Source organism: Gambusia affinis, linkage group LG20 (assembly GCF_019740435.1).
Source record: "Gambusia affinis linkage group LG20, SWU_Gaff_1.0, whole genome shotgun sequence".
NCBI lineage: Eukaryota > Metazoa > Chordata > Actinopteri > Cyprinodontiformes > Poeciliidae > Gambusia > Gambusia affinis.
Genome location: NC_057887.1, coordinates 2,515,047 through 2,539,701, shown reverse-complemented (window position 1 = coordinate 2,539,701; position 24,655 = coordinate 2,515,047). Strand labels below are relative to the sequence as shown.

General features: G+C 42.4%; 1 protein-coding gene across 7 annotated transcripts in view; it reads right to left on the bottom strand.

Moving 5' to 3' along the window:
* The window catches only part of bahcc1b (BAH domain and coiled-coil containing 1b), an 87,331-nt gene that overhangs the window by 30,877 nt on the left and 31,799 nt on the right, over nt 1–24,655 (bottom strand). For all 7 annotated transcript variants that reach the window (XM_044103616.1, XM_044103615.1, XM_044103611.1 and 4 more), the window contains 6 exons: nt 7,812–7,970; nt 4,677–4,787; nt 1,986–3,914; nt 1,648–1,759; nt 921–1,111; nt 418–558 (listed from right to left, as the gene is read on the bottom strand). In XM_044103616.1, the coding sequence (XP_043959551.1) occupies nt 418–558; nt 921–1,111; nt 1,648–1,759; nt 1,986–3,914; nt 4,677–4,787; nt 7,812–7,970 (2,643 nt within the window). The remainder of the gene's footprint in view (nt 1–417; nt 559–920; nt 1,112–1,647; nt 1,760–1,985; nt 3,915–4,676; nt 4,788–7,811; nt 7,971–24,655) is intronic.

Here is a 24,655-nt window from a genome sequence, read left to right as displayed (position 1 = left end):
ATTCTTTTCTCTCTCCAGCAAAGGTTGAGATGTGCAAAAAAATAAAAAAACTGTAACATGTTGCTTTAGACATTAACATGACTTTTAACATGCACCCACAGTCTAAGCACCTCTGCACTCTACCACAAGAGGGATGAAACGCCAGTTCAAATGGTTTGCATAATGCTAGGCACATGCAGAGGGGGCAATGGTATAGCCTCTCCCATTAGCAAAGCAATAAAACATTGCCCCACTGACAGAGGGGCTTAGTTGAGCATTATATTATGATTAGCCACTGATACTAAAACTCAGAGAGAGAACCGGCGGCAGCAGCATCCATTGTACAAATGAGAAGAAAGCAGGAGGCAGCAAGGCAGTAAGCCTGGGTACACAACAATCATTATGCATACTGTTGCTGTGAAAGTCTGCTTTTCATACCGAGAGGATGATGAGGCCCTGGTTCTGTAGGAAGAACCACAAGAGGGGAGTTAGGATCTTGGCTGAGGGACCCCAAGACTGGCTGTAGAGGGTTGGCAAGACCTGGTGGGAAGCTGGGGCTCATCCCCACATGGCTCAGACCTGAAACAGGAAGTGGTAAGGGAGTCCACACAGCTCCGTTAAATCACAGAAACTGACTGACTAATACATCCTTGTAACCTTTTCACACTTTGTCATGTTGCTTCAAACACAATGTATTTTATTTTTATTTTATATGCCGGAACATCGCAAAGTATTGCACAAAATTTCTAAATGTTTATAAATAAATTTTAAAAAATGGAATGCTTTTATATTCCTTATTAATTAAGATTATTATGTGTACTTTTGTATTTAAAAAGCAAAGGCAAAAGGAAAAACTATAAACTTAAACAATAACCCATCATTTAAAATGGAAACCTCAAAATCAAGTGAGAAATGGCAGGAGGCTCTGAGTTCACTCTCACCATATGAAGGGCCCATCCAGAGGGAGGGACTTCCTGTCCTCTGCATCCAGTGGCGGTGAGCTGGGTGAGCATGTGCAACAGGGTCTCCTAATTGACTTGCTCCACCGGGGACAAGGAGATGAGAGGTCAGGTCACCGTGGCAGCTACTGGATGGGTGGATCCGAGCGAACTCCATGCAGTCCTTGTTTTCCCTGCAACGGCGTTAGGCGAGGTGAACTTTGTCATTATGTTGATTATCCCTCTTATTGTCATCACCATCATCACCATTATTATGATCATTATCTTCATCCGTGTCATCTTCATTACCTCTACCACCATTATAATCATGAAGAAAAGGAAATGTGACGGCAACTGGAACAGCCATCATCTTGTGCCTGGTCTATGACTACTCATTATATGTTTTCTTCCCTTAATATGACTACATAATAAGAGCCTGATACTTCAGAGACATCCATATTAGTCCCAGTAACATTAATGTACTACATCTCATCTTCAGGAGAAAGAGAGAGATGTGAAGTAAGAGAGCGAGGAGGTACAGAAAAACCACATCAAAGGGTGAGAGGAGTAAATGGAGTGAGGGGCTGAGAGAAAAGAGAAGCAGGGCTTCAGACTGGGAGAAAGAAGCAAGGAAAATAAAAGAAGTGCAGCTTATCAGATGAGAGGAAAACTGAATAGATGCTACCTTGTGCTTGTGCATGTGTGTGTGTGCTTGTGTTTGAGACTCTACCTGATGACCAGTTCTCTATCTCTGTCTTGGTGATGAAGACCAATCTGGTCCTCTGACATCCTCTTCCTCTCCTCCAACTCCCGACCAAGAGGATACACAGTGCGCGATACCCCTGTGTTACCAAGACAACAGGACAAACATGCTCACTATTTTTCAGAACCTGTGCTACGTGCACACAGGGCATCAGAGATGGTGCTTTTCTTTCTGCTTGGTGAGTTTATGCAGAAGCAGTCGAGTGTGTCTTGCTTCTTATATTTCTTATATTTTGGCTTGCAACAAAAAACCAGTGATTATCAAAATGGACCAAACAATAATAAAAGCAGTATATGATGTCTGACCTTTCAGGCTGGGCAGCACCCGGCCCTGTCTGCCGTTTCCAGGAGTGCTGTCTGGAGAACGATGGGGGGGCCTGGCTACAGCGACAGCAATACCCACCGGAGGCTGTCGGACCTCCCCCTCTCCAGCTTCTCCGGCCTCTTTTGCACCCCTGTCAGTCTTTTCTCCCTCGTTAGTGGAGCCACGGCGAGAAGGGAGAGATTGTTTGGAGGGGTCTTGCAGGGAAGTGTTGCTTTTAGCTCCTCCTCTGTCGGTCCTCTCTGATCTCTCCCCACTCTTGTTAAGGCAGCCCAGACCTCCGAAGGGGCTCCGCTGTGGCAGTAACAAAGGTTGCTGAGAGCTGTAGTTCATAAGGTTCTTCATGGCACCTCCCTCACCATCAGCTGTGTGTGGCGAGGAATGGGACAGCGGAGGAGGCTGATTACTAACGGATCCAAGATGGCTACCTTTTCTGTGCTCCTCTTGTTGGCTCCCCAGAGCTCCCCATGACGATGCTGCCTGACTTCCGTCCCTTAACCGCTCCTCTGCGGCTGCAGTCTGGCTGTTGTGCTGCTGATGTCGTATCCTTGCAACCTTTTGTCCTTCCCTCTGAGTTCCAAGTCCAGATCCCACTTTTGCCTCTGGACTTGAGAGAGAACAGTCTCTTAGTGAGGAAGCTCCAGTATCAGAACCGGTCTTGGCTTGTGAGAGATGATGGCAAATCTCATTTGCAACATCAGCATCTTTAAAAGAGAGATTTGAGTCTATGCTGCAGGACCGAAGTTCAGGTTGAGAAGTGTCGTTGGAACCAGGTTTGTTGAAGTGATGTGTCTGCTGGTTCCAATCAGGAGGTTTGTCAGCTTTGCCATATCCCATCTGCTGTAGGTGGGGCTGGGATTTGTCCTTCTTCTGGCAGCTACTAAGGCGGCTGGGATGGTGAGAGGGACTTTCATGGGATCCCTCTACGGTTTTTTCGTCTTTTCTCGCCCCTCCGCCTGCTCCACGGCAGTCAGGGGTGGACACGTCCCCTTGTGATCCAATTGAGGGCACATAAGTTGAGCCATTGACCTTTGTTTCCCTGCTGGATCCTCCAGGGCTGGATGTGGGCTCTTTTGAAGGTGTAAGTGTTAGAGGTGGGGGAGGAGGACAGTAAAACTCAGGATGCGGGTGGTGATTTGAAGGGTGTAGCCACCCTCCAGATACTGTGGAGCCTATGTGCAAGGTGTGAGGTGGTGGTGGTGCGGGGGGTGGAGGCATGGAGTAGGAAGCAACAGCGTGAGGGGTCGGGGGTGTCAGGAATGCCGCTGCTGTAACAGTTCCCCGACGCATACATTCAGATGAAGAAGTTGAAGAGTCACTGATTCTCATTTCCCCAGTTATGGGTGCATCTTTTGAGCCCTGCCTGCTTATTCCAGATGAAAGTCTGCTTGCCCCACCACTGCAGCTGCTTAGTGTTCCACCTTTTGCTTCACAGGCACCCTCTGACCCTGTCCCACTGGACAGTTTACAGGCACTCATAGGTTTTGCTCCCTGACTACCCAAGTCACTGTCTTTATACTCTTTGTGTCGCTCTAAAGAGTTTCTGTGGTCTTGTTCTCGACCCTGGAAGGAAATATGCGGAAGAAGGGCATGGTGTGGATGGGAGTAAGCTTGGTGGATACCAGATGGAGTGGTGGCAGCATTCATCTGATGAGAATGGTGTTGGTTGTGAAGCTGCTGCTTTTCTTTGCTGTCCTGGTGTCTCTCTTTGCTGCCCGATTTTTCCCTCTCTTTAGACAAACCCCCCTTTTCTCCCACATCCTTAATGCTCTTCACACCTCCTCCCCCACTGTCTATCTCACGACTGCAGGGGCCAAGTGGGTGGCCTAAAGCTGTCCTGGACAGTGGAGGAAGGCTGTGATTGGTGGAGAGTAGAGGAGACTGGGGAGGAAGGCCTCTCAGGTAGAAGTGATCTAGAAGAAAATGAGAATTTGAATATGTACATGTAATAATTTCTTGAAAACTGAATTGTCTCTGTTAATCAATAGCTTCTTTGACAAAACACTTCAATAATAAAACTTAGATGTCTTTTGGTTGTGTCTATGGTTATGTAAAAGAACCAAGGTGGCAAAAGAGATTAATGTAAACACAGTCACCGTCCCACATCAGCTGTTTTGTGCAAGAGTAAACCTGCATTGCAGCTCAAGAGTGTCTGGTGAATACAGTCTGTGAAGCAAGATGATCAGGGGATTTATGGCAAAAACAGAGTCCACCTCTGTGTAGTGCATCATTGACACGCTTTATTTCTTGCTATTAACACATATCAAGTGAATGCAACAAAGCCACTGTACTTTGGTGAAGACGTGTTCCTTTCAGAGGGCTGTCACATGAAATTAGTACAAAATGTAAAAAAAAGATGTCACTCACAACTCATATGTTAAACCCTTCAGGAGTATTTTATAGTATTTTATAGTCTGACTAGTATTTTATAAACAATAGTCTCCATCAACCTTGAGGAGCCACCCTTGGATCCATGATGCCAGTTTGATTTTATAGAGCTAGCCTGTGTGACCAGAGGCAGCTGAAAAAGGGGTAGATCTTTGTATGTTTGTGACGGCTGGTGTATTCAAGTAAACTTTGATCATCATTAAGATTAGGGCTGTGGATGAATGATAATTAAAGGGATTAAAAGTTTTTTTCTCCTTTACAACACACAAGTACTCTGTAGCACTCACCTTTTTGGGTTTCATAGAAGCGGGGCTGTCCATAGAGACTGCTGCTATGGTGATCCAGGGCACTCATGGAAAGAAAAGGAGAAGCAAGACTTCCTGAATAGCCCGGGTACCCTGTCAATGGGAAAGGGGGAAGCAAGAGAGAATTCATGTTTCTTCCCAGAGTTGACATTCAGCAGCACCCTACACAAACAGTTTATCTCTGCAATCTATCATAAAAGTCCCTAATTTTGGAAAAAACACTGAAAAACTACAGCCAGTTGGTTCTATTTTCACCATAAATGAACTCTTGCACAAACATGCCAGATGAGTTGACATTATTTACAGTGGACAGAAGGGTGACAGAAACCACAGCCGACCACTACTCCCAAGTGTTTGCAGATTTTGAATGGATGGAATTTGCTCTTCTACAAAACACAGTTTTCCTCCCAAAACCTAAGACGAATAGGAGAAAGCATCACTCCCACTCCTTGCCCTGAAACACACACACCGAGTCCTCCAAGGAGGTCACTGGGAGGTGAACGATCGTTTCACTTTGTTCCTTGTCTTCAAGGACGATGAACTAGGTTGTGGGATTGAGGAGATCTTGGCAGACCCACATATCTTTAGAGCATGGTGCTAGACTGTGTGGCTGTGCTGATGCTGGAGTCTGTTTTCCAGAGGTTGGTTTCATGCCCCACAGAGTGTCCTTGCTGGCCCGTTAATTGGCAGCCGTTAAAAGTTTAATGGTGGTGGCCAAAGTAAACAGCACTCCATAAAAACTCATCCTACGCATTCCACAGTCACACAGCAAAACCAGCAACACCCCCATGCTGCTTCTAGTGTACATGTGTGTATGTGTGTGTGTGTGTGATTATTCAGACTGGTTAACAACTAGTGAATCTAAATGATGACAATTAGCCAAAAGGCTCTATCAGCCATCTAAGGCCAATCCCCTGGGTAATGATGAGTGATAAAAGCGGGGGGTGGGGGGAGATGGAACTGGAATGACATGGAGTGCCACTGAGGCCAAAATGTGGAGAAAAAATAAAGTAAGGGAAGAGTAAAAAAGGAGGGGGTTCAATGGTTGGATGAATGGGGAGATGGTCGGGGGAAACAGACACTAGAGAAGAGCAAGGCTGTCAATATGAAAAGCCATGAGTGTGCTGCTGCTGTGAGGTGTATGGAGAGAGGAGCGGGGGATGTGTGTGTGCGTGTGTGTGTGCTGGTAAGGGAGAATGGAAGATGAAGGGACAAGTGAAAGGAAAGTGGAGAGCTTTGAGATGCTGGAGATGAGAGGACGAGAGAAAGGGAGGTAAAGAGATGAGGAAAGGCACAAGACATAAAACAAGGACAGGTGTAGAAAAGCCAGTAAAAGTAGAGTGTTGTGGCGGTGTGCGTGTGTGTGTGCGTGTGTATGTGTGTGTGTGTGTGTTTGAGACAGGTTCCCTCTCTCTGTGCTGGCTATGCTCCGCTCCCTGGACTGTGGCCAGCTGGCAGGCTGCCTATTGGAGCTCCCTGGCTTGAATTCTTAAAAACAATCATTTGTAGTGTGTGCGCGTGCGAGTGCGTGAAGGTGTGTGCGCGTTGGAACATCAAAGCCGAGCCACACAGACGTAAAATCTGTCTTATAGGCACACATACATTCTCCCTCCACACACACTCTCTGTTCACCGCTGCTCCCCGTAGCCTTCAGCCTGAAGTCTTGCGTACGAGCTGTTCCACAGATTCAGGTTAGGAGTCACTCCGGGCTACATTAGTGCTCATTTTTATGGCTTAGTCATTGAAAATTAGACACAACTCTGTAGGCTGGCATCAAGAGAGAGTGCCAAAGTGCTTCAATAACAGGAAGTAAGAAAATTAAAATCACAGGAGGGAAGTAAACAGCAGTTTTACTCACACCTCTTGGGCTTTTTGTACTCTACGTCACAGCCACTTAAAATGGCAAATGTGCCAAATATTGTCTCGCCAAGCAGAGTTCACGGTGCCACTGGCGAGGTAGACACATTTTGACTTGTCATGGCAGGAAAAGTACAATAGTAATAAATCACATTACCACTCGGCCGGTTTCTTTCAAGCGTCCCGGCACGCACAGCACTGATATGCTAAAACTGATTCACCTGAATGGAATGTAGTCATTATTTTTGTTATTGATTGCACCGCCACTTTCCTGCTATGGTGCACAGAGATGAAGTGAGAAAAGCTGGATCAGTGGGATGACTGGCATGATGGGAGCGGCGTCTTTGTCAATGGAATAATTCTTGCCGGAGATTTCAGAGACGGTTTTGAGTTGACGACACTCAGAACTGCTGGGCTGTATTCACAAAATGCTACACTGGAATCAGATTCTGAGTCAGTTTTTACTTGGTTGAGAAATATAGTCTGTGGTGCAAACTGTCACTTTGTTCAAGTCTTTTTTAGGTGTTATCTTTGGTCCTGTCCCACCCACCCAACACTCTCCCACATGCACTCATGAGTGTACAAAAACACACACAGATATACCTGAAAGGGACAGATAACTCAGTCAAGCTCAGACTTTCACCACAAACGGTTAACAGTCGAAAGAGGACATGATGCATGAGGATCCGCATGCCGTTTCACTGCATATGTGTGTGTCAGATCAGGAAGGGGGCCGTTGGAGGTCGGTTAACCCAGAGGAGGGCCTTCAGGGTGGGGCTGCGGTCTTAGCCGAGGGGGGCCGGGGGGGATGGTGGAAATGGGGGTGAGTTTCGAAGTGTACCTGGGTGCAAAGGGAGGAACTGAGGGCCTACTGAGATCCAGCTGGACGAAGGTGGTTATAAAAACATATCAGCGATGTGGAGTAATGCTGATTAATGGGTTCCCTGTTAGCGTGAAGAGATTCGCGTGCTTATTTATAGTTGGAGAAGGAAGAAGTGGGGGGGCTTTGTTGTGCTTGAGCTCTGAACTAGAAAACAACCACAAATACGAAACCACAAACAGACCCAGAAACACACTCAGCCGTACATGTGTGTGGCTATAAGTAGCATCATCTGAGGCATCGCTGTTGCACGTGTTTGGCCTCGGCTCCGCGTTGGTTAAACCACTTAATGGCTCCATCTCGGTCTAATCCCAAACCAAGACCCCGGATTAGTCAGAGAACCGAGCTGCTTCCTGTGTGTGTGTGCATGTGTGTCTTACCTTCATGTGAGTGGGGGAACCAGATAGGGGAAGTGCTTGAATGGGTTCCAGCCCTGTAGGAAGGGGAGGCGGGGGAGGCAGCGGGTCCAGAGGGGTGAGGGGGATGGGAAGGTGGGGTCCCCAGACTCCTGGCCAGGAAGGAGCCCATGAAGGAAGCACCTGAGGGACACAAAGAGAGACATAGAGAGGGTTAGACAGCTCAGCGAGGATTAAATGAGGGTTTTTTTGGGGTTAGGCAGAACTCTGATGAGATGACAACAATTTCACTTTGATAAAGAGGAAGAGAAGTTCTAAAATGTTTCTGTTGAGCAAATTCAAAACAGATGCTCTGAAGATTCAGAGATTACAAAGATAGACGTGTAGACGACCTACAGAGGCATCCAGGGACGTCACAACCACAGATTCTACTGCACACTATTGGGATTTTTATGTGTTAATCAACGTTAAGAGATGCATCCTTCCAAAGTGGAAGGAAAAACATGTTGTTTTTTTAATTATTTAGAATAAATAATAATAATTATAATTTTTATTTATATAGCACCTTCCAACAATGCCTTGCATTGATCAAGGTGCTTTAGAAGGTAAAACATATAAATACAAAACAAAAATAAATCAGTAAAAAGCTAAAAAGTGTGGTGGGCATTCAAGTTCCCTTTCATTCTGATACCTCAAAATAAAATCTGGTGCCACCTTCTCCCTCCAGAAGTCATCTGATTAGTAAATGAATTATCCCTGGTGTAATTTGATTTCAACATCAATGCTGTAATATAATCTGTGAAGTATTATTTTGTATGCAGAAAGCGATAAATTGCTGCTTCTTTTTCCTGAAGTTAATATACTGAAACCAGAAAGCACATGTTTAAATTAGGTGATAAAGCTGCAGAGCCACATGCGACTCAATATCTGTGTCACTTGGTGCTGACATATTAACCTCAATTAGCGGTTTAGGGAGGGGAAAAAAAGTGAGATAACTTGAAGCGATTAGCCCTGCAGCTGGTCTGACTGGGATTTTTATCTCTTTTCGTTTTAACAGACTCGGTTTCTCTGCAGATCAGATCCAAACTGGTGAAAACCGAGGCGTCTGTCTGCCGTATCTAAGAGTCAAAGGGAGAATTTGTCAAGGCTGACATGTTTCCACCTGAGAGGTTCGTCGTTATTTTGGAGACGGATCTTTTTAGCATTAGCGTCAAATGACAAACAGTGACAGCTGGACGTGGAAGGCCACTTTGAGGGGATTTTAGCTGTAATTCTTCAAGACGCTCCGGTGTGTCATGGTTAAAGAAGAAATATTGAAACCTTCCAAATCTGAAGCAGAGCTTTTCTATAACCTGATGAATAAAAGAAACCTTTCCTTTATATTTTGAACATTTCCAGACCTGTAAGATCCAACCAGCTAGGTTATTGTTTGCTGCAGATTGAAATTTGACCTTCTTGGAAAATGTAAAGCTCTTCTTTTTTTTTTTTTTTTAAGCATCTTTATATGAAAGCAAATTCGACTTGTTATCTGAACAGCCATGATATTAATGGTTTCAACATTCACACCTTTGGATGTATTGCTCACATTTCAGCTCCTGGAACAGCACTAAAGCTGTGTTAATGAATGAATGAGTGACCGTTTACCCTTTGAACGCACATCTGGTCATATATTAATCTCCCTGTGGACATTTACACAGGAAGCCGTGGACACGCAGCGGCTCTTTTCGGATTACTCATGGTCATGTTTCATTCATGCATTCTGGTATAGCACTCACTCCTTCTTTTCCCAAAACTATGCACTGATTTCTGACCTCCAGTTATTGTGATGTTAAATGTTCCTCCATCTTGTTAAATATATTAATGCAGCCTCTTTACATGGCGTCTCTGAAGTCGAGGACCTACTTCAGCTGTTCATTCTACATGAGAAGATATGCTGATGTGTATTAAATGAATTAGGCATTTATCTTATTGTTTCTTCTTGTTTTTATCTTATTGTCGATCATTTATCACGAATTGTTTTGATCTTGATAAGAATATTGATTTATTGTTGCTTTGTCAAATTTCAGTTATTGAAAAAAAGATTTGACACGATGATTGGAAACATTATTTTTGATATTTTTCTCCACTGCTTGTTCCATCAGAGTATCAGTAAACATCGGGAAATTTCAACATATGATTATGCCTGAACAAACTATTAAATGGGAATATTTTTTAACTATGAATGCTGTACCATGCAGTCACAGACACACAGACCTAAAATACAAAATCAATATAGTTACCACAATACTATCACAAAATATCACAGTAAAATTCTAAGTCTGCATCATCACCCCCTAATGTGCAGCCAAACTCGAGCACTTAAGCCTTCAATTTCAGCTTTAATTGCAGTTTTTTTCCAACTCCTGTTGGCTCTGACCACAGACACAGCAGACAAAAATAAATAAATACATTTCAGCTAAAAAATAAAAAGCTAGACAAACACTGGAGATGAAATGTATGTGAATCGAAAGAAAAAAAGATTGCAACCCCAACCATGTCATGCTTGACCTGAGTGTCAAAAACTTAACATCTCTTTAATATTCTACTGATATTATGTAATATGCTAGCTTTTGTATAAAACTCCATCTTGGTTAAGCGAGGTGGAGTATGACATTTGTTCAGTAACCAGAATCGGACAGAATTAAGCTTAATTTTCAACTGAATTAAGGCCCTTCACACTCTGATGAGTGTGAAGCTAACCCTGAGTTAGCTGACCCATAGTTAGCTATCTTCATAAAGAGGGAGGGGTCTGAAATCCCAAACCCTGTGAGCCTCAGAGAAGTGTGTTTTACAACAGGGGCTGGTAACACGTCATCCTTATAGCAGAAACAGGAGTTTTCAACTGCAGTCCTCGAGGGCCGGGGTCCTGCGACTTTTAGCTGTTTCTGCTTCAGCACAGAGGTGTCAGATAATCAGCTCATTAGTAGAACTCTGGAGAACTTGATTGTATGCTACAACGGTAATTCAGCCATTTGATTGGACCAGGAACACGTCTAAAAGTTGTAGGACAGCGGTCCTCGAGGCCTGCAGCTGAAGACCCCTGAAGTTGAGTCAAGTCGTGGGTACCAGTGGAAAAGCACCATTAGTTCTGTAGCTAGTCTGACCAACCAGCTGACAAGACCTGATTTGGCTGTTATCTCTCTGGGTATTATAAAGCCTCAGACACACAGTGCTGCTCATTTTCCTCTTTCACCATTTCATATTTTTGCAGTTTTGGAACCTTCACCCACAGCAGGGCCCTGCAACTTTTAGATTCCCCTCTGCACCTGGCTCCAGTATTAGCTCATTAGCAGAGTACTGTAGAGCCTGGTCTGCATGTTAGTGAGGCAGTTTCACCATTTAAGTCAAGTGTGGAGAACAAGGGACGCATCACAAAGTTACAGGACTCTGGCCCTCCAGGAATGCAGTTTGAGACCACTAACCTACAGACCGTCTGACTGGTAAATCAAGAGCTTTTTCTTTTTTTGGGGGGGATGGAAGGATTCAGCTCTGTCTTCACCACAACAGAGAGAAGCAGCAGACCAGGCGTCGATTCGTCTACCTATTCCAGCCTACCATCACACCAACATACTCACAGTACTCCATTTGACGGGGAGGCTGACCCCCTGACCTTAAAGGTTGAGAACCATGTCCTCAAACTAAGAGATCCTAGTCTCTTCAGACTCGACTGGGAACCACTCCAGTGCATGTTGAAGGCAACTTGAGTAGCACTTGTATAAATTCCACAGCAGTGGAGCCTGTATGCGGCGTATGTGGCATCTCAAAGATGCAGTCCTCAGGTCTGATCCACATACAGCATGCAGATGTTTCAGACGCTCTGTAGTGTGACTGGGAAGGAACGGTTTCATGATTTAATAAGAAGCAGAGAGAGCAGAGAAATTCATCACTAAAAGTAAGTTGTATTTAAAGGGGGCAGTATCGTGTGTGTACATTACCATTTTATAGCCCAAATTAATAACTATGTTAACTTCAGTTGTTGTAAAAATGACTTTGTAATTTAAACTCTTGAAATTGGGCCTGTCTCTTTAAAAACTCCTGCTCTTTCTGAAACTCTGCCTTCAGGAAGTCATCGCAACATGGCTGCTCTAGTAACCCTTTAACAACATTCTACCAGCGTTTCAATGAGAGGTAACTCCTATGATGAGCTCAGCAGTTCCACCAGCTGGTTGCTAACTGCTGCTGGCTAGTCTGAAGGAGCAGAGTGGCTTCGAGAGGGGAGGGCTATTCTGTGAGGCAGAAGCTCGGTTTGGAAACTGCAGCTTCGGTCCCAATAAACGTTTTGCCCAGCTTTTGCCGTGGGAGATTAAAGGATTTCTCAAACATGCATGAAAGAATCACAGAAACGCTCTGGGTATGGTTTTGGCGAAAGGAATAACATTGCAACATGATGTAAAGTCTTAAAAAAGGTCGATTTTACAACACTGCCCCTTTAAATTGGTTTGAACTATACTGGAAAAATGTAATCACTTAGAAAATCTTGAAACAATCTAATTTAAACATGACCAAAAGCTTGATCTTGTTCACAACACAAAGCAAAGTTCAGCCTCAGCAAACCGAGTTAGACGAGTGGGTTTGTTCGAGTGGCAGGGTAAGGAGGCAACAAATCCGAATCCACAAGGAATCAAGTAATTAGCCACAGGACAGAGAGAGAGAGAGAGAGAGAGAGAGACGCTGGGGCGGGAGGCCAAGGGGGGCGGATAGGTCGTTACCCATAAACGCTGCGTCGCATCAGAGCCAATTACCACAACCACAACAGTCCACAGCGGAGTCACTCACACACATGTACTGTAGCCTCACCTCAGCTACATTGTGACGCCCTGACAACCACAACCACAAGTGCCTTCAGCTGTCTGCCAGTCTTTCTCTCCAAGAAACACACACATAATGCACACACGTGCACGCACACACACCCACACGCGCACCTCCCTCACACACACAAAGTGAGAGGGCATGGGATAAATCAGAGCTGGATGGAGCAGTGGCGTTGTTATTAGCTGACAAATCAGGGAGTGTGTGTGCCTATTTGTACAGCTGCTACCCAAGCATTGAAACACACACACACACACCCCCACGCACACACACGGTTTAAATGTAGAGCCCCCTGCCCCCTCTTTCTCTTGCTCTTGATATTTTCCCTCACTGTAGTCATAATAAATCGAAGACGAAAAGAAAAAGATCCATGGAGACATTTATTTTCTCTATTTTGTTCTCACTCAGACAGGATATTTTTACATCTTTCTTTGCCCCCCTCCCAGTCGTTTCTTGTCCAATGTACATCAGCAGACTTGTAGGCAGTCATAATAAAACGCGGATTGTATAAAGCTGGTTTCCCAAGGCACACCCCCCATCCCGCTTACTGTGCAGACTGTTCACACACACACACACACGCACGCACACACACACAGGAGGATCCACACTCCCTGTGTGGTTCATCATTTACTACGTCGGTGAAGAGAAATAAGGTGGACGGGTAAAAAAAACAGCAGCTTCACCTGATGTCCACATTTTCCTCCTCTCCTCCTTTTTCTGCTCCCTCTTTTTCCTGTCACCGGACTCACACACTCACGCCTACACACACCCTCCCTGTGTGTTTTCTGTTGACGAGTTGATCTGAAAATCATATTTGCCCACTCCCTCTGGGTTGCCGATATGGAAAATCACACCAGAGGGCCAGTCGCTAACGTAAACCCAATTTCTCTCCCTCCCATTCGTCTCTTCCTGGACTCTGTTTCCACCTTTGTTTCATCCAAATCCACACACACACTCATCCTCCTGCTCCCTCTGTCGCCACCGCTTCCTTTGGGAAGTTCCCATTGCCCCCCCCCTCCCCCCCCTAAAAAAATACCAAACTGCTCAAATAAATCAGCAGCAGCTGATCTAAAAAACACACGACTTTTTAATTCTGTGTACGGTTTCAAACATCATACATAAAAACACACATCATATTTCATATTTCTCTTTGTGCATATGTTATTTATAATAAATACAAGCTGCTGACTGTGGATGCAGCTCCATTCAGTCTCCGCAGTGGTAATTAAAAAAGAAAATGTGTTTGCAATGCTTCCCGTTCTCCCAGCTGGCATCATAACTTGGAAAATTGTGTCAACACGAAAGCAGCGAATCCTCCAGTGTTGACAATCCGAGGTAATAAAAAGCAGAATTATGAGTTTTTATTTACACTCACGCAGTCGCCTGCACTTACAGTGAACAGGATCTGCTTCAGTTTATTTATGAATGGCTGAGATTTGTCAGGAAAAGGAGCCATTTAAAAACACTTAATGCTGTTTTTGGAGAAAGCCCGATCTGGACGTACGCCTCGACTCTCTGGGATCTGTTGCTTTGGGGGTTTTTTTCTTCTTTTGTTTGTTTTCCTGTTTTTATACCTCTAAAGGTAAGCAACTTAACCAAACATTATACATAGAACTTTAGAGTTTGATAGGGGAATATTTTACTAAACGAAAAGAATCATTTGTAACTAAAAGCTTAATACCCAAATGCAATATTTCATGTCTTTTCTCTTAAAATAGCACTAATAAATAAATGCAGAAAAAAACAACTATAATAAAGTGAGAAATAAACTGTGCTGAATGCGTCCATTTTCCTATTTCCATAAAAAGGTACTCAGTGCTTCTTTGTTTAACCGTCTCTTTTAAAGACACAACCATAGAGTGACATATTCCTTTCCATAACTACAGTAAGTATTCTCTCTTTGCTTTTGCTTTTCCGTGAATGGAGCCGCTGGCAGATCTGTAGCTGCCGTTAGCTCTGGTCCTCCTGCCAGTGATTCAGGGTTTAGCTGCTTCTAAACCGCTGCATTATTTGAAGCCTCTGCTGGAGCGTCACTGTCTTGTAATGTGTAGATTTTTCTGTCTCAGTGCCGCTGTGTTTAGTTGTGCAGCATTCTTGGATGGAGAAATTAAAAGAATAGCGCTAAAAGAATATGTGTGAAAGTATTCCGTTAACTCTTTGGTTGTTCTGTCTCTTTCCTTACAGCAGGGGATCATCCATTCCTCCACTCAAAAGGAAGTTGTTCTTCTCTACTGTTGCCACACGCTTGTCAATTTGAAGCAATGACTCAAAGCAATGAACTGGGCTTCTCACCTTACCTTTTAACCAATTGGTATTTTTTAGTTACATAACCTTCACTATTTATCACTGATATTTTACTTAAATTTGACTTAGATTTGATTTGGACTCATTTGAGTCTATATAATTACATATGAACCCCAATGTTTGCCTTGTAGACTGAGTTGGTGCTATATAAAATATGAAAATCAACAGAAATGAGTTGACTTGAAAATTGTTGAAACTCTTCAACAAAGTTGGGTTTGCATTGATATTATTCAAAATCCCCCTGCACCATCATCCACCAACAACTTCCTGTTGTCTTCTTCGTGGTTTCTGCCAGCAGTAACATCCGGCTGTTGATTATGTGACTCATGTGACACACTGATTTCAATATAGGCCAAAAATCACCTTGTCCTAACAGAAGACCCTTGCATCAAAAAATCTGACTCTTTTTTTTTTTTTTATTGCTGTGTTTCCAGTAAGCAAGTTTATTTTCGGAATTCCAATTTGAGCAATTACATGATACCAAACAAGGTTATTTGTGCATGTCTTATTTTCAAAATCTCGTGTTATTAGATTTCTCGGTTCCATTAACACAGACGATCTGCTACATGTAACTGAGGTACAAAAATTAGCTAAAAGAATACGCAACCCTGCATCTGTGGTGCTTCAGCGGTTGCTGACGAGTGCTTCATGAATTCAGAGTGAAAGAAAACAGCACAGCGATTGAAAACAGGCCAGACCGTCCCAAGGTCCTTCATAGTTTTAAAGAGGGAAAGAAAGAAGGAAGAGGATGACAAAGAATGAAAATGGAGAGAAGAAAAGGGAAGCTCCAGAGGGAGGGTTGTTGGTGGTGATAAACCAATGTCACACAGTGGAAGAAGCAAACAAGGATGAAGCAGAGGAGTGATTTCCTTTGTTGCATCTCTCTGAATGGACTGCTGCTGATCAATAGACACACACAAACACACGCACACAGATATACGCACACATACCTGGAAGGATGATGAGTTAAATCAATCTCCATCCAATTGAAGATCAATATCCTCTTGTGTCGTATTGTCACATTTTCCAATTAACAAAAGCACTCTGTGCTCATGCTGATATACTGAACTCTCTCTGCGACACACTCACACACTCTTGGACTAGTTGAGACACCTCAAGAGTCTGAATGTGCAGTCTCAGTGTGTGTAGGCGTGTGTGTGTGTGTGTGTGTGTGTGTGTGTGTGTCAGAGGTTTTGACTCTCGTTAGCTTGGCTGTTACGCTTATTGCCGAACACTTGGCAACCTCTCGTCAGGCCGACCCTTTCATGAGCCTCCAACCACCAAGAGCCCTGGCACCGAGCCTCCGGCTCTGTGTGTGTGCACATTTGTGTGTGGGCGTGTGTTTGTGTGTGTGTGTGTGTGTGTGTGTGTGTTCAGGGGCAGGAGTCAAGCCAGACCTTTCTGATCTGTTTTGACACTATGGTATTGCACAAGTGACAGGGCTACTCAAACAAGTCGGTTGAGGAAGGTGCTTAGAAACCCCCTCACACACACACACACACCCATACGTACGCGCGCACACGCACAAGCGCGCACACACACCCACAGGTCCATAAAAGCATCGTGGCACTGGGGACATCAACACATTCAATGTGTGAGTAAACGGCAGAGCGGTGCTTTACAAAGAACTCGCTCAAGGCAGAAGAGTGGTTCTTTTGCTCGACTTGATCCAGATAGCATTTTCCTCCTGCTCTATCTCATTATTCATCAGCGATTCCTCTCGACTCATTCATGTTCCAGAAAGAGAGAGAGAGAAAGGGAGAAAGAGAGAGAGAGGGAGAATGGTGCACAAGCAAAGCATGGCATGTCGCCTGGGACAAGCAGCCATGCTGAATCACATTACAGCGGGAAGAAGAGAGAGGACAGAGAGAGGGAGAGAAAGCGAGAAAAAGATTGGAGGGGGAGAAAAATGAGATGAAAGAGCTACAAATGAGAGATTTCCCTGTGAGGCGCATAAATCAGCAGACTATGAACAGCGAAGCCTGACTCCCAGGCTGCAGACCCGAGCATCGCCATCCACCACACACACACACACACACACACACGCACACACACACACGCCCACGTCTCTCTTGCTCTCTCTTTATGCCTTCACGAGGCTCCGGTAGTTCGAGTTGTAACTCACTGCATCTACACTTGTGCTTTTATGACATTAAAAGTCCTTACTCTCAAAAGAAACATCATCTGACGGAGCCCACTTCACCAGAATTACAAAAAATGATTCAAAAGAGAAATTAAGTGCACAAAAACAGAAGGGGGGAAAAAACTGTACAGGATTGTACCGAATGTGAGACTGTTGGAACAGACTAAAAAAAGAATCTAGGTGTTGCTCAAAGTTTCCTGTCCGCCCCACGGAAGTCTGCTGACTGCGAGTGAGGAGGAAAATGTTTTTGACCACAGACTTAATGGACACCACACCGCCACCCACCCGCAACAGGAGGAAGGACCATTTTTGGTCATGGAGAGCAGGAACTCACCACAGGAGAGATTCTTGGGAAGCAGGAAAAGGGTGCGGAGGAGAAGGTTGTCAAAGTAAGTTTTTCCATGTTATAGCAGAGAAAACAAGAGGATCTGGGTCATATGAGACCGCTCCTCCAGCTTGGGCCAGAAGGAGACACAGATACTTTGTTCAGGGGTACACACAACAACACACACAGGGCTAATGAAGAGCATAAGGCTGCTGATGTTTAAGGAGCTTCCAGAGTGAAAGTTGATAATGCAATTCCATCTGACTCGCGTGTGTGTGTCTGAAAAAATGGTCATTATTCAGTCCAAGATGCCAATGCCAAGCCTCTGGTCCATTCAGTCTGCAAACACACTAAAACACTTACACACATACACACACACACACACACAGCATAAAATGGCGTAGCTTGAAATTCTGAAAATAAACTTGCTTATTTTGGAACACACCAAGTTCCAAAAGCAGGTTTTTTAATAAACTGTTGTTGTTGTGTTGAGGAGGGGGTTTTCTGTCGTATCGAAACACTTTTTTTATTATCGCATGAGTCACATGATCAACGCTACTACTGGCGAAAACGACAGGAAGAGGTAGGAGGTACCAGGATTTTTAATGACTCATCGCTTGAACAAATTTATTCATGCTTGACTTAAATTCTATTTCTCATTTAATGGAAACACCATAATCACAAAATTGTGTGTGTGTGGTTTTCTTTTTCTTTTTCTTTTTTTACGTTAGCAGAATATAAACAAAGACTTGTGCACATCTGTAATGAAAACACAACTACTGACCATAATAAACTGATAAAAACGGGCAGAGTGAATCTCCAAACCCAATGCAACAGAAGTTAACCACTTGTGAAATTTTACAGCTTTACATTTGGCAATCTGACTTTTAATCTCCACTACACACCCTTTTTTTTTACTGAAACAATATACTGTATGACCACTACTTACAAAAGAAGGTTTATGGCAGGATACAATGACATGCATAAAGACAGGGAATGTGATGTAACTGTTCAATATCTCTTTAGATGGTATTTCAAACGACATCTTGTACAAGCTTAATATTTTATATCAGAAGTCGAGACTGATGAATTCATTAGAGAATCCAGAGGATGGAGGCTGGCAGAGGGGACCGGATTACTAATGTCACAGTAGAGAGATGAGCTCACTTTATCAAAATTGGGATAAAAATGAGTTGTTTGATGAAGTGGGATATGTTGATAGGTTTGGTCCTGAGTTACAAAAAAAGGAAAAAAAAAAAAGCTAAGACAGAAAAAAACCCAAAAACATTAAGGTATTCAAAGCCTAAATATGAAAGGTGGACGCAGTAAATTCCCTGTAGTGATGGAAGGATTTTAAGATCTTTCAGCTCTTTTTTCTGTTTTGTTTTACGTTACTGTTTCCATTCAGCTTTTCTACTCAAAGGCTCTATAAGAAGAAGCGAGGAAACATCTTTGGAGCTAGAATTTAAAAAATATTTAGCAGGTGACAGTAGTTAAATATTTAGATGATCAATTCTAATTGTTTCCTAGACGGTTGAGGTTACGGCAGTGCTAAGAGAAGTTTGAAAATGAATTAAATAAATCAAGCATCCTTGTAGGACAGCAACAAACTGACCTTGTGGAAAATTTAAAGACATTAAAGCAATTAAATTCAGGCAAAAACGAAGAATGTTTTGTTCTTTTTTTATGTAGTGATCATGTAATTTTGATTCAACTGGTCTCCTCAAATTATATCTTTTTGACAAAAGCAACCAAAACATTTTTTTATCGTTTGTTTTATTGTCAGCCAACAGTTTTAGAAAGAGGCCAGAAAGAGGCAGCAAAACTCAAGTAGGTCCAGTTTCCATAACTCTGAAACATATGTATGGTTTTGTCTGTAGTCTTTCAGATTTGTCCGATTTAGATTCAGTTTGAGTCAATAACTGAGTTGTAATTGTATAATTTATTCACAAACACACATTTCAAAGCAAATATAATTTTTATATGAACTAGCACAAAAAATTGCTAGTCAACAATGAAGGGCAGACAACAAACTTGAAATGCTATCTAGAAAATGTACAGTGATTCAAATCTGAATTCAGTTAAAAGCTAAACATGTCTTCCTCTTTGTGGTCTCGTATTTTTCAGAAAACTCAGATTTAGATAATAAGTTGCTAAAAAAAACAGGCACAGAATAGCTAGTAATATTTATTTTTTAGCCAATGCAAGCTAATGGCTACGTAGAAACCAAGGACATCCAACAAATTCCACACATGGAAAATTTACACGCAGTAAAGACTGAGTTCAAACAAAACCTGATATGGTTTTGTGAGTGTGTGTGCGTGTGTGTGTGTGTGTGTGTGTGTGTGTCCATCATTTCAGATTTACATCTAGTTGTTCCTAATCTACAGTTGTTGCACAAAAGCTACCGCACACAAAAGTTCACACAAACCTTGCTAATGCAGCCTGTTTCAATAAACCTGAACCACAGCTTTGCTCAGATTGTGTTTAGATACACATTTAAAAGCAAGTAGAGTTTAGATTCGTAGCAGCTAGCTCAGAGTTCAGCAACCTTTTCAATTCAAAGAGCCACTTTTCACCAACTGCTACAAGATCAAATATGGCCTGAGTCGCAAAACAAGACAGATTTTAGAAGCGTTCTGAATTGAAAAACTCCTGTTGAAAGCTAAAAGAATTCATCTACCTATTGCAAAGCAAAAAGAAAAAACAACAACTTTATTTTATAGAATAAAGCCATAAATAAGGAAGATGAAGAAAGATACGAAGGCCACTTAAATATATGAAAGCTAAAATAAAATAAAAAGGTTAAATGACTCTTAAAAACCTTGTAGCCTTGGTGCTCTTCTGTTGATACTCCATGCAGATGTTGCATATAAACATGCAGATGAACTGCTAAAACCAGCCGTTTTTATTACCTTTATAATTAAAAACACTTCTTATTTGGTTTAGTTTGAGCCACAGTGGAGGGGCCAAGGAGCCACATGTGGCTCTGGAAGTTGCAGCCCCTGAAGCTAGCTCACAATGTAGGACTGTTAGCAAATTCCACACAGGACAAATTTACAGACATTCAAATCAAAATTCATGAATTCCTCTTGTTGTTTTTTTGTCATTTAATAATGTTCAGATTTAGAATCAGTTACTGTATATGCTGTGTTTGATGAAGGAATTTATACTGTTTTTGTTATTGCAGTTCATAATATATCAGCAGGTTTTCACAATGTTTCCTGGCTTCATTAATTAGGTCTCTAATTAAAGCCATAAGATTGATCCTCTCCATATTTTCTCTTAATGATAAAAATCAAAATAGACCGGTCTTCTTGATGAGATTCTACAATTTATGTCAGAAATAAAAAATAATGATGCAGATGTAAATCATCTGCAAAAATAACAAATAATAATTTGAAAGAGGTCAAAAAACTGTGACTCCACTCCAAGTGCCCGACTCTCTCCTGTATGACCCAAAAAAAAAGACTATTTTAAAATAGTCAATTTTTTAAATAGTCATTTTCATCCTAATAAACTCAAATCACCATAAGAAATATAAACTTAATTTATTCTGAAGGTCTGAATACGAAAACTGAATTCAGGCTTCAACATTCAGCTTAAACTTTAATTGAAACTTTTTTTTTCTAGATTTATCTTTCAAATCTTTTTTTTTTTAAAACAGGAAAAGCAAGAAGAAATTAAATTCCAAACTTTCAACAGAATTTTATGAAAAAATAAAATAAAATAAAATAAAAAAAATAAATGACCGATGTGAAAATGTATATGTCTGTTCACAGTTTTGTTCTGTTCTGTGTGTGTGTGATATTCTACGGAAAGCTCTTTGCTTTTTCTCTAACTGTTGCCCTAAAGCTTGAAGGAAACAAAAGTTTTGAAGCTATTTTTAATTTTTTTTTTTTTTTTTTGCTGCTGCTGCTGCTGCAGCCCAAGATCTGCAGCAGCGGTGCAGCACAATTCAGCTCCGGCTTAAGTTGGCTTAAACTCCAGCGGAAACAAACACACCTACACAGCAGAAGCGAAGGAAGAGGGCGGCTGCAGCGGAGGAGACGACATCCTTCGAACCGGCAGACCCAGATTTAACCACATCCAAGTTACCAAGCATCCATCCCACTGAGGGATTCTGTTGCAAACACTCAGTCCTCCCTGCCGGTGCTTAAACTGGCCAAACAGTAAGGTCTGCCAGCAGCACCAGACACTGTGAGTTTCCCTGCAGGGATCAAATATCACATTATTATTGCAACATGCTACTTGCAAGCCATCTACAGAGCGCTCACACCACACAGAGTTACAGCTCAGCATCAGCACAGACTGAGTGCGTGTGTCTGTGTGTGTGTGTGTGTGTGCAAAGCGTCTCAGTATTACCCTGCACATGTGTGTGTTCAACCCCGTCATCGTGCCGTATCGCCCTCCATCATCGTGAGTCGAGGGGTTGTGGTTCCTAGAGAAGCACTTTACTTAAATTAGACCCTCAACGACTCAACGTGCAGGTGTCGGTGTGTTTGTGCCCGCGTCGCCGTGTGTGTGTGTGTGTGTGTATGCCCGTGTCTTTCCAGCACGCTGACTGTGTGGGCGTCAGAAAGTGAGTGCGCCGTGTCTGTGTGTGTGAGAGAGAACGCGAGAGAGAGGGAGAGAGAAGGAGAAGAAGCTGAACAAGAGAGAGGAACGAGATCAGCAGATAGCAAAACATAAAGAGAGAGAGGGAGAGAGAGAGGAGGGGGGGGGAACAGGTGAGAATAACCCAGTCTGACCTTATTTCAGCTCTTTATATTCCCTCATTACTGTAATGTTTACACAGGAATGAAAGTTTATTTGAGAGATCAACAACAGAGAAGAAATGAAAAAAAGACAGAGGGATAATAAACAAAAGGAAACCATGGAGAAATGGAGACTTATGGGGTTAAAAAAAGGAGTGGAAGTGCATGAGAGCCATGAACGTCATATTAGAGTTGTGACTAATGATTATTTTCCTTCTAGTGTTCCTTCTGGCATTTCGATGCAGTCCGCTTATTTATTAGATTTTATTTATAACGTGCCGCAGTAGAAAACAGCAGAGAGCGCCGGCTCTAAACGTGGAACCCTAAAAGTGTGACGCCTTTAAAAAGCAGCGAATCCTGGAGCAGGTGTATATTTGTGGTGTTGCTTTAAACTCGCTATAATTATTCATCTATTCTCAAAGTTTGCTGAGCAATAAACACACAAAGGATTCATTTATGAGGCCGTTACGTAGATTTTTAAACAGGACTGTTTTAGTGTGTATTAAGGAAGAACTCCCAATGAAGTGAGAGAACCAAGTCAATGCTTTTTATGCTTTTTCTCCCCACTGCTGAGGTTTATTTTTTTTTTTAAAGAAAGCATACTTAGAGCTTAGTCTAAACAAACGAAAGGCATCCTCATGACTTTATGTCACCCTTTTTATCTTTAAATCAACGATGGGATTCATTTTTCTGCAAACCTGAAATCAAAACCTTTAGTAATATGTGGGTCATTTCATTTGTTCATAAAAGAAAGGATACTACAGAATAAGTTTTAAGAATATAAAAGATTTTAAGCGCATATCACAAAACCAAGATACCCATTATGTTTTGTACATAACTGCAAATTTGATTGTGTTTTTCAATTTTCTTTTATGTTAGTTAAATTGTTATGCTATTTTCAGACGTCTATTCCTGCATAACAACTTGCAGTATGTTAAATATTACCAAATATTAACGAGGTTGGTACATTAGCTGGGCTCTAAGTTAATAATCAACTCAGTAAATGTTCATTTAAAAAATTTGTTTTTCATCTGGATGATGCTAGTCATCAAAACAGATTCAAATTAAGTATATTAATTAATGTAAAATGTATCTTTTATAATAACTAAATTCAAACAACTATAAATACTTTTAGTAAAAAGTCCTATGAAAATATGGTTGCTATGGTAAACGTTTATTGTGCCACCTGGCTAGAAAAGATTCATAGAACATTTTACTGTTTTAGTAAAGTTTAACAGCTTCATGACTAAAATTTTCCTTTTTTTTTTGTCTTTCTGACAAAACAAATCAGATGAGCAAAATTTTCCCAACACTTTGTTTATTTTATTCTACTTGTTTTCTGCAGTGTATCTTATTGGACTTGAAAAACGACAGCGTTGACATAAGCGAGGAAAACGCAGGCGACACTACTGATGAGGCAGGAACAGGTAGGAGCGAGCAGCACGCTCTGGCAAATGAAATAAAAAATAAAAAAAACGTTAAAAAAAGTACAGTGTCACACAAACGAGGTCCCTGTATTATGCATGCACACATGCATTCCAAATCTTACCAAAACACACATCAAATACGGGCTGAACAGACAGTAGGTGGTTATTAAAAAGACTCGACAGAAAAACAAGAGAGGGGAAGACGAGACACTTTACCAGCAATCAAAGATGCAGAGTAAGAAGCCACAGAGGTAAGAGGACATATATATATATATATATATATATATATATATATATATATATATATATATAGAGAGAGAGAGAGAGAGAGAGCTTCTAATCAGCCTGGATCCAGAATTTAGACAGGCACACACTGAGGCACGAACAGTCCCAGTAGGATTAGGACCTCAGTTCTCTATGTATGTGTGTGTCTGTATGTGTGGGTGTGCACGTGTGTGTGTGTGCACGTGTGTGTGTGTCCCATGAGACTGATTAGCCATGAATGACTGATGACGGATCTGTTTTTTTTGTTTTTTTTTTAAGACTCCCTTGCTCTCTTTTCTTGTTTCTCTTCTCACAACCCTCGGCTCGGGCAAGAGTTTGGGAGAGGGTTCGCTCATTCACACACACACGAATACCGAGTCAGACACACACAGCTGCACACAACTCCATGTATATTCAACAAAAGGTTCCTGAATATACTTAATGCTTTCATGTGAGTCACTGTGTAACGATCCATGCTGTTCCACACAGCTGCTTCTCTCTTTCTTTACTCCTTCACACCCACACACGCAGAAACACACACTGATATGTACCTATTTCCCATTTAGAGCACATTAGCTGTCTTTCACACCAAATGCTAAATCTGTTCAATCCGAGCTTGCAGTAGCAGCAGCAGCAGCAGCAGCAGCAGTGTGGCTCATGAAAAGCGAAGGGTGCTGCGTTCAATGGGCCGTTCGACAACTCTGCATCCTTTAACCTCACCTCCAGATGAACCTGCAACCCCCCCGCCTCCCCACCCACCTCCATGCATCCATCTTAAACGCCTGACAGCAAAGCAAACT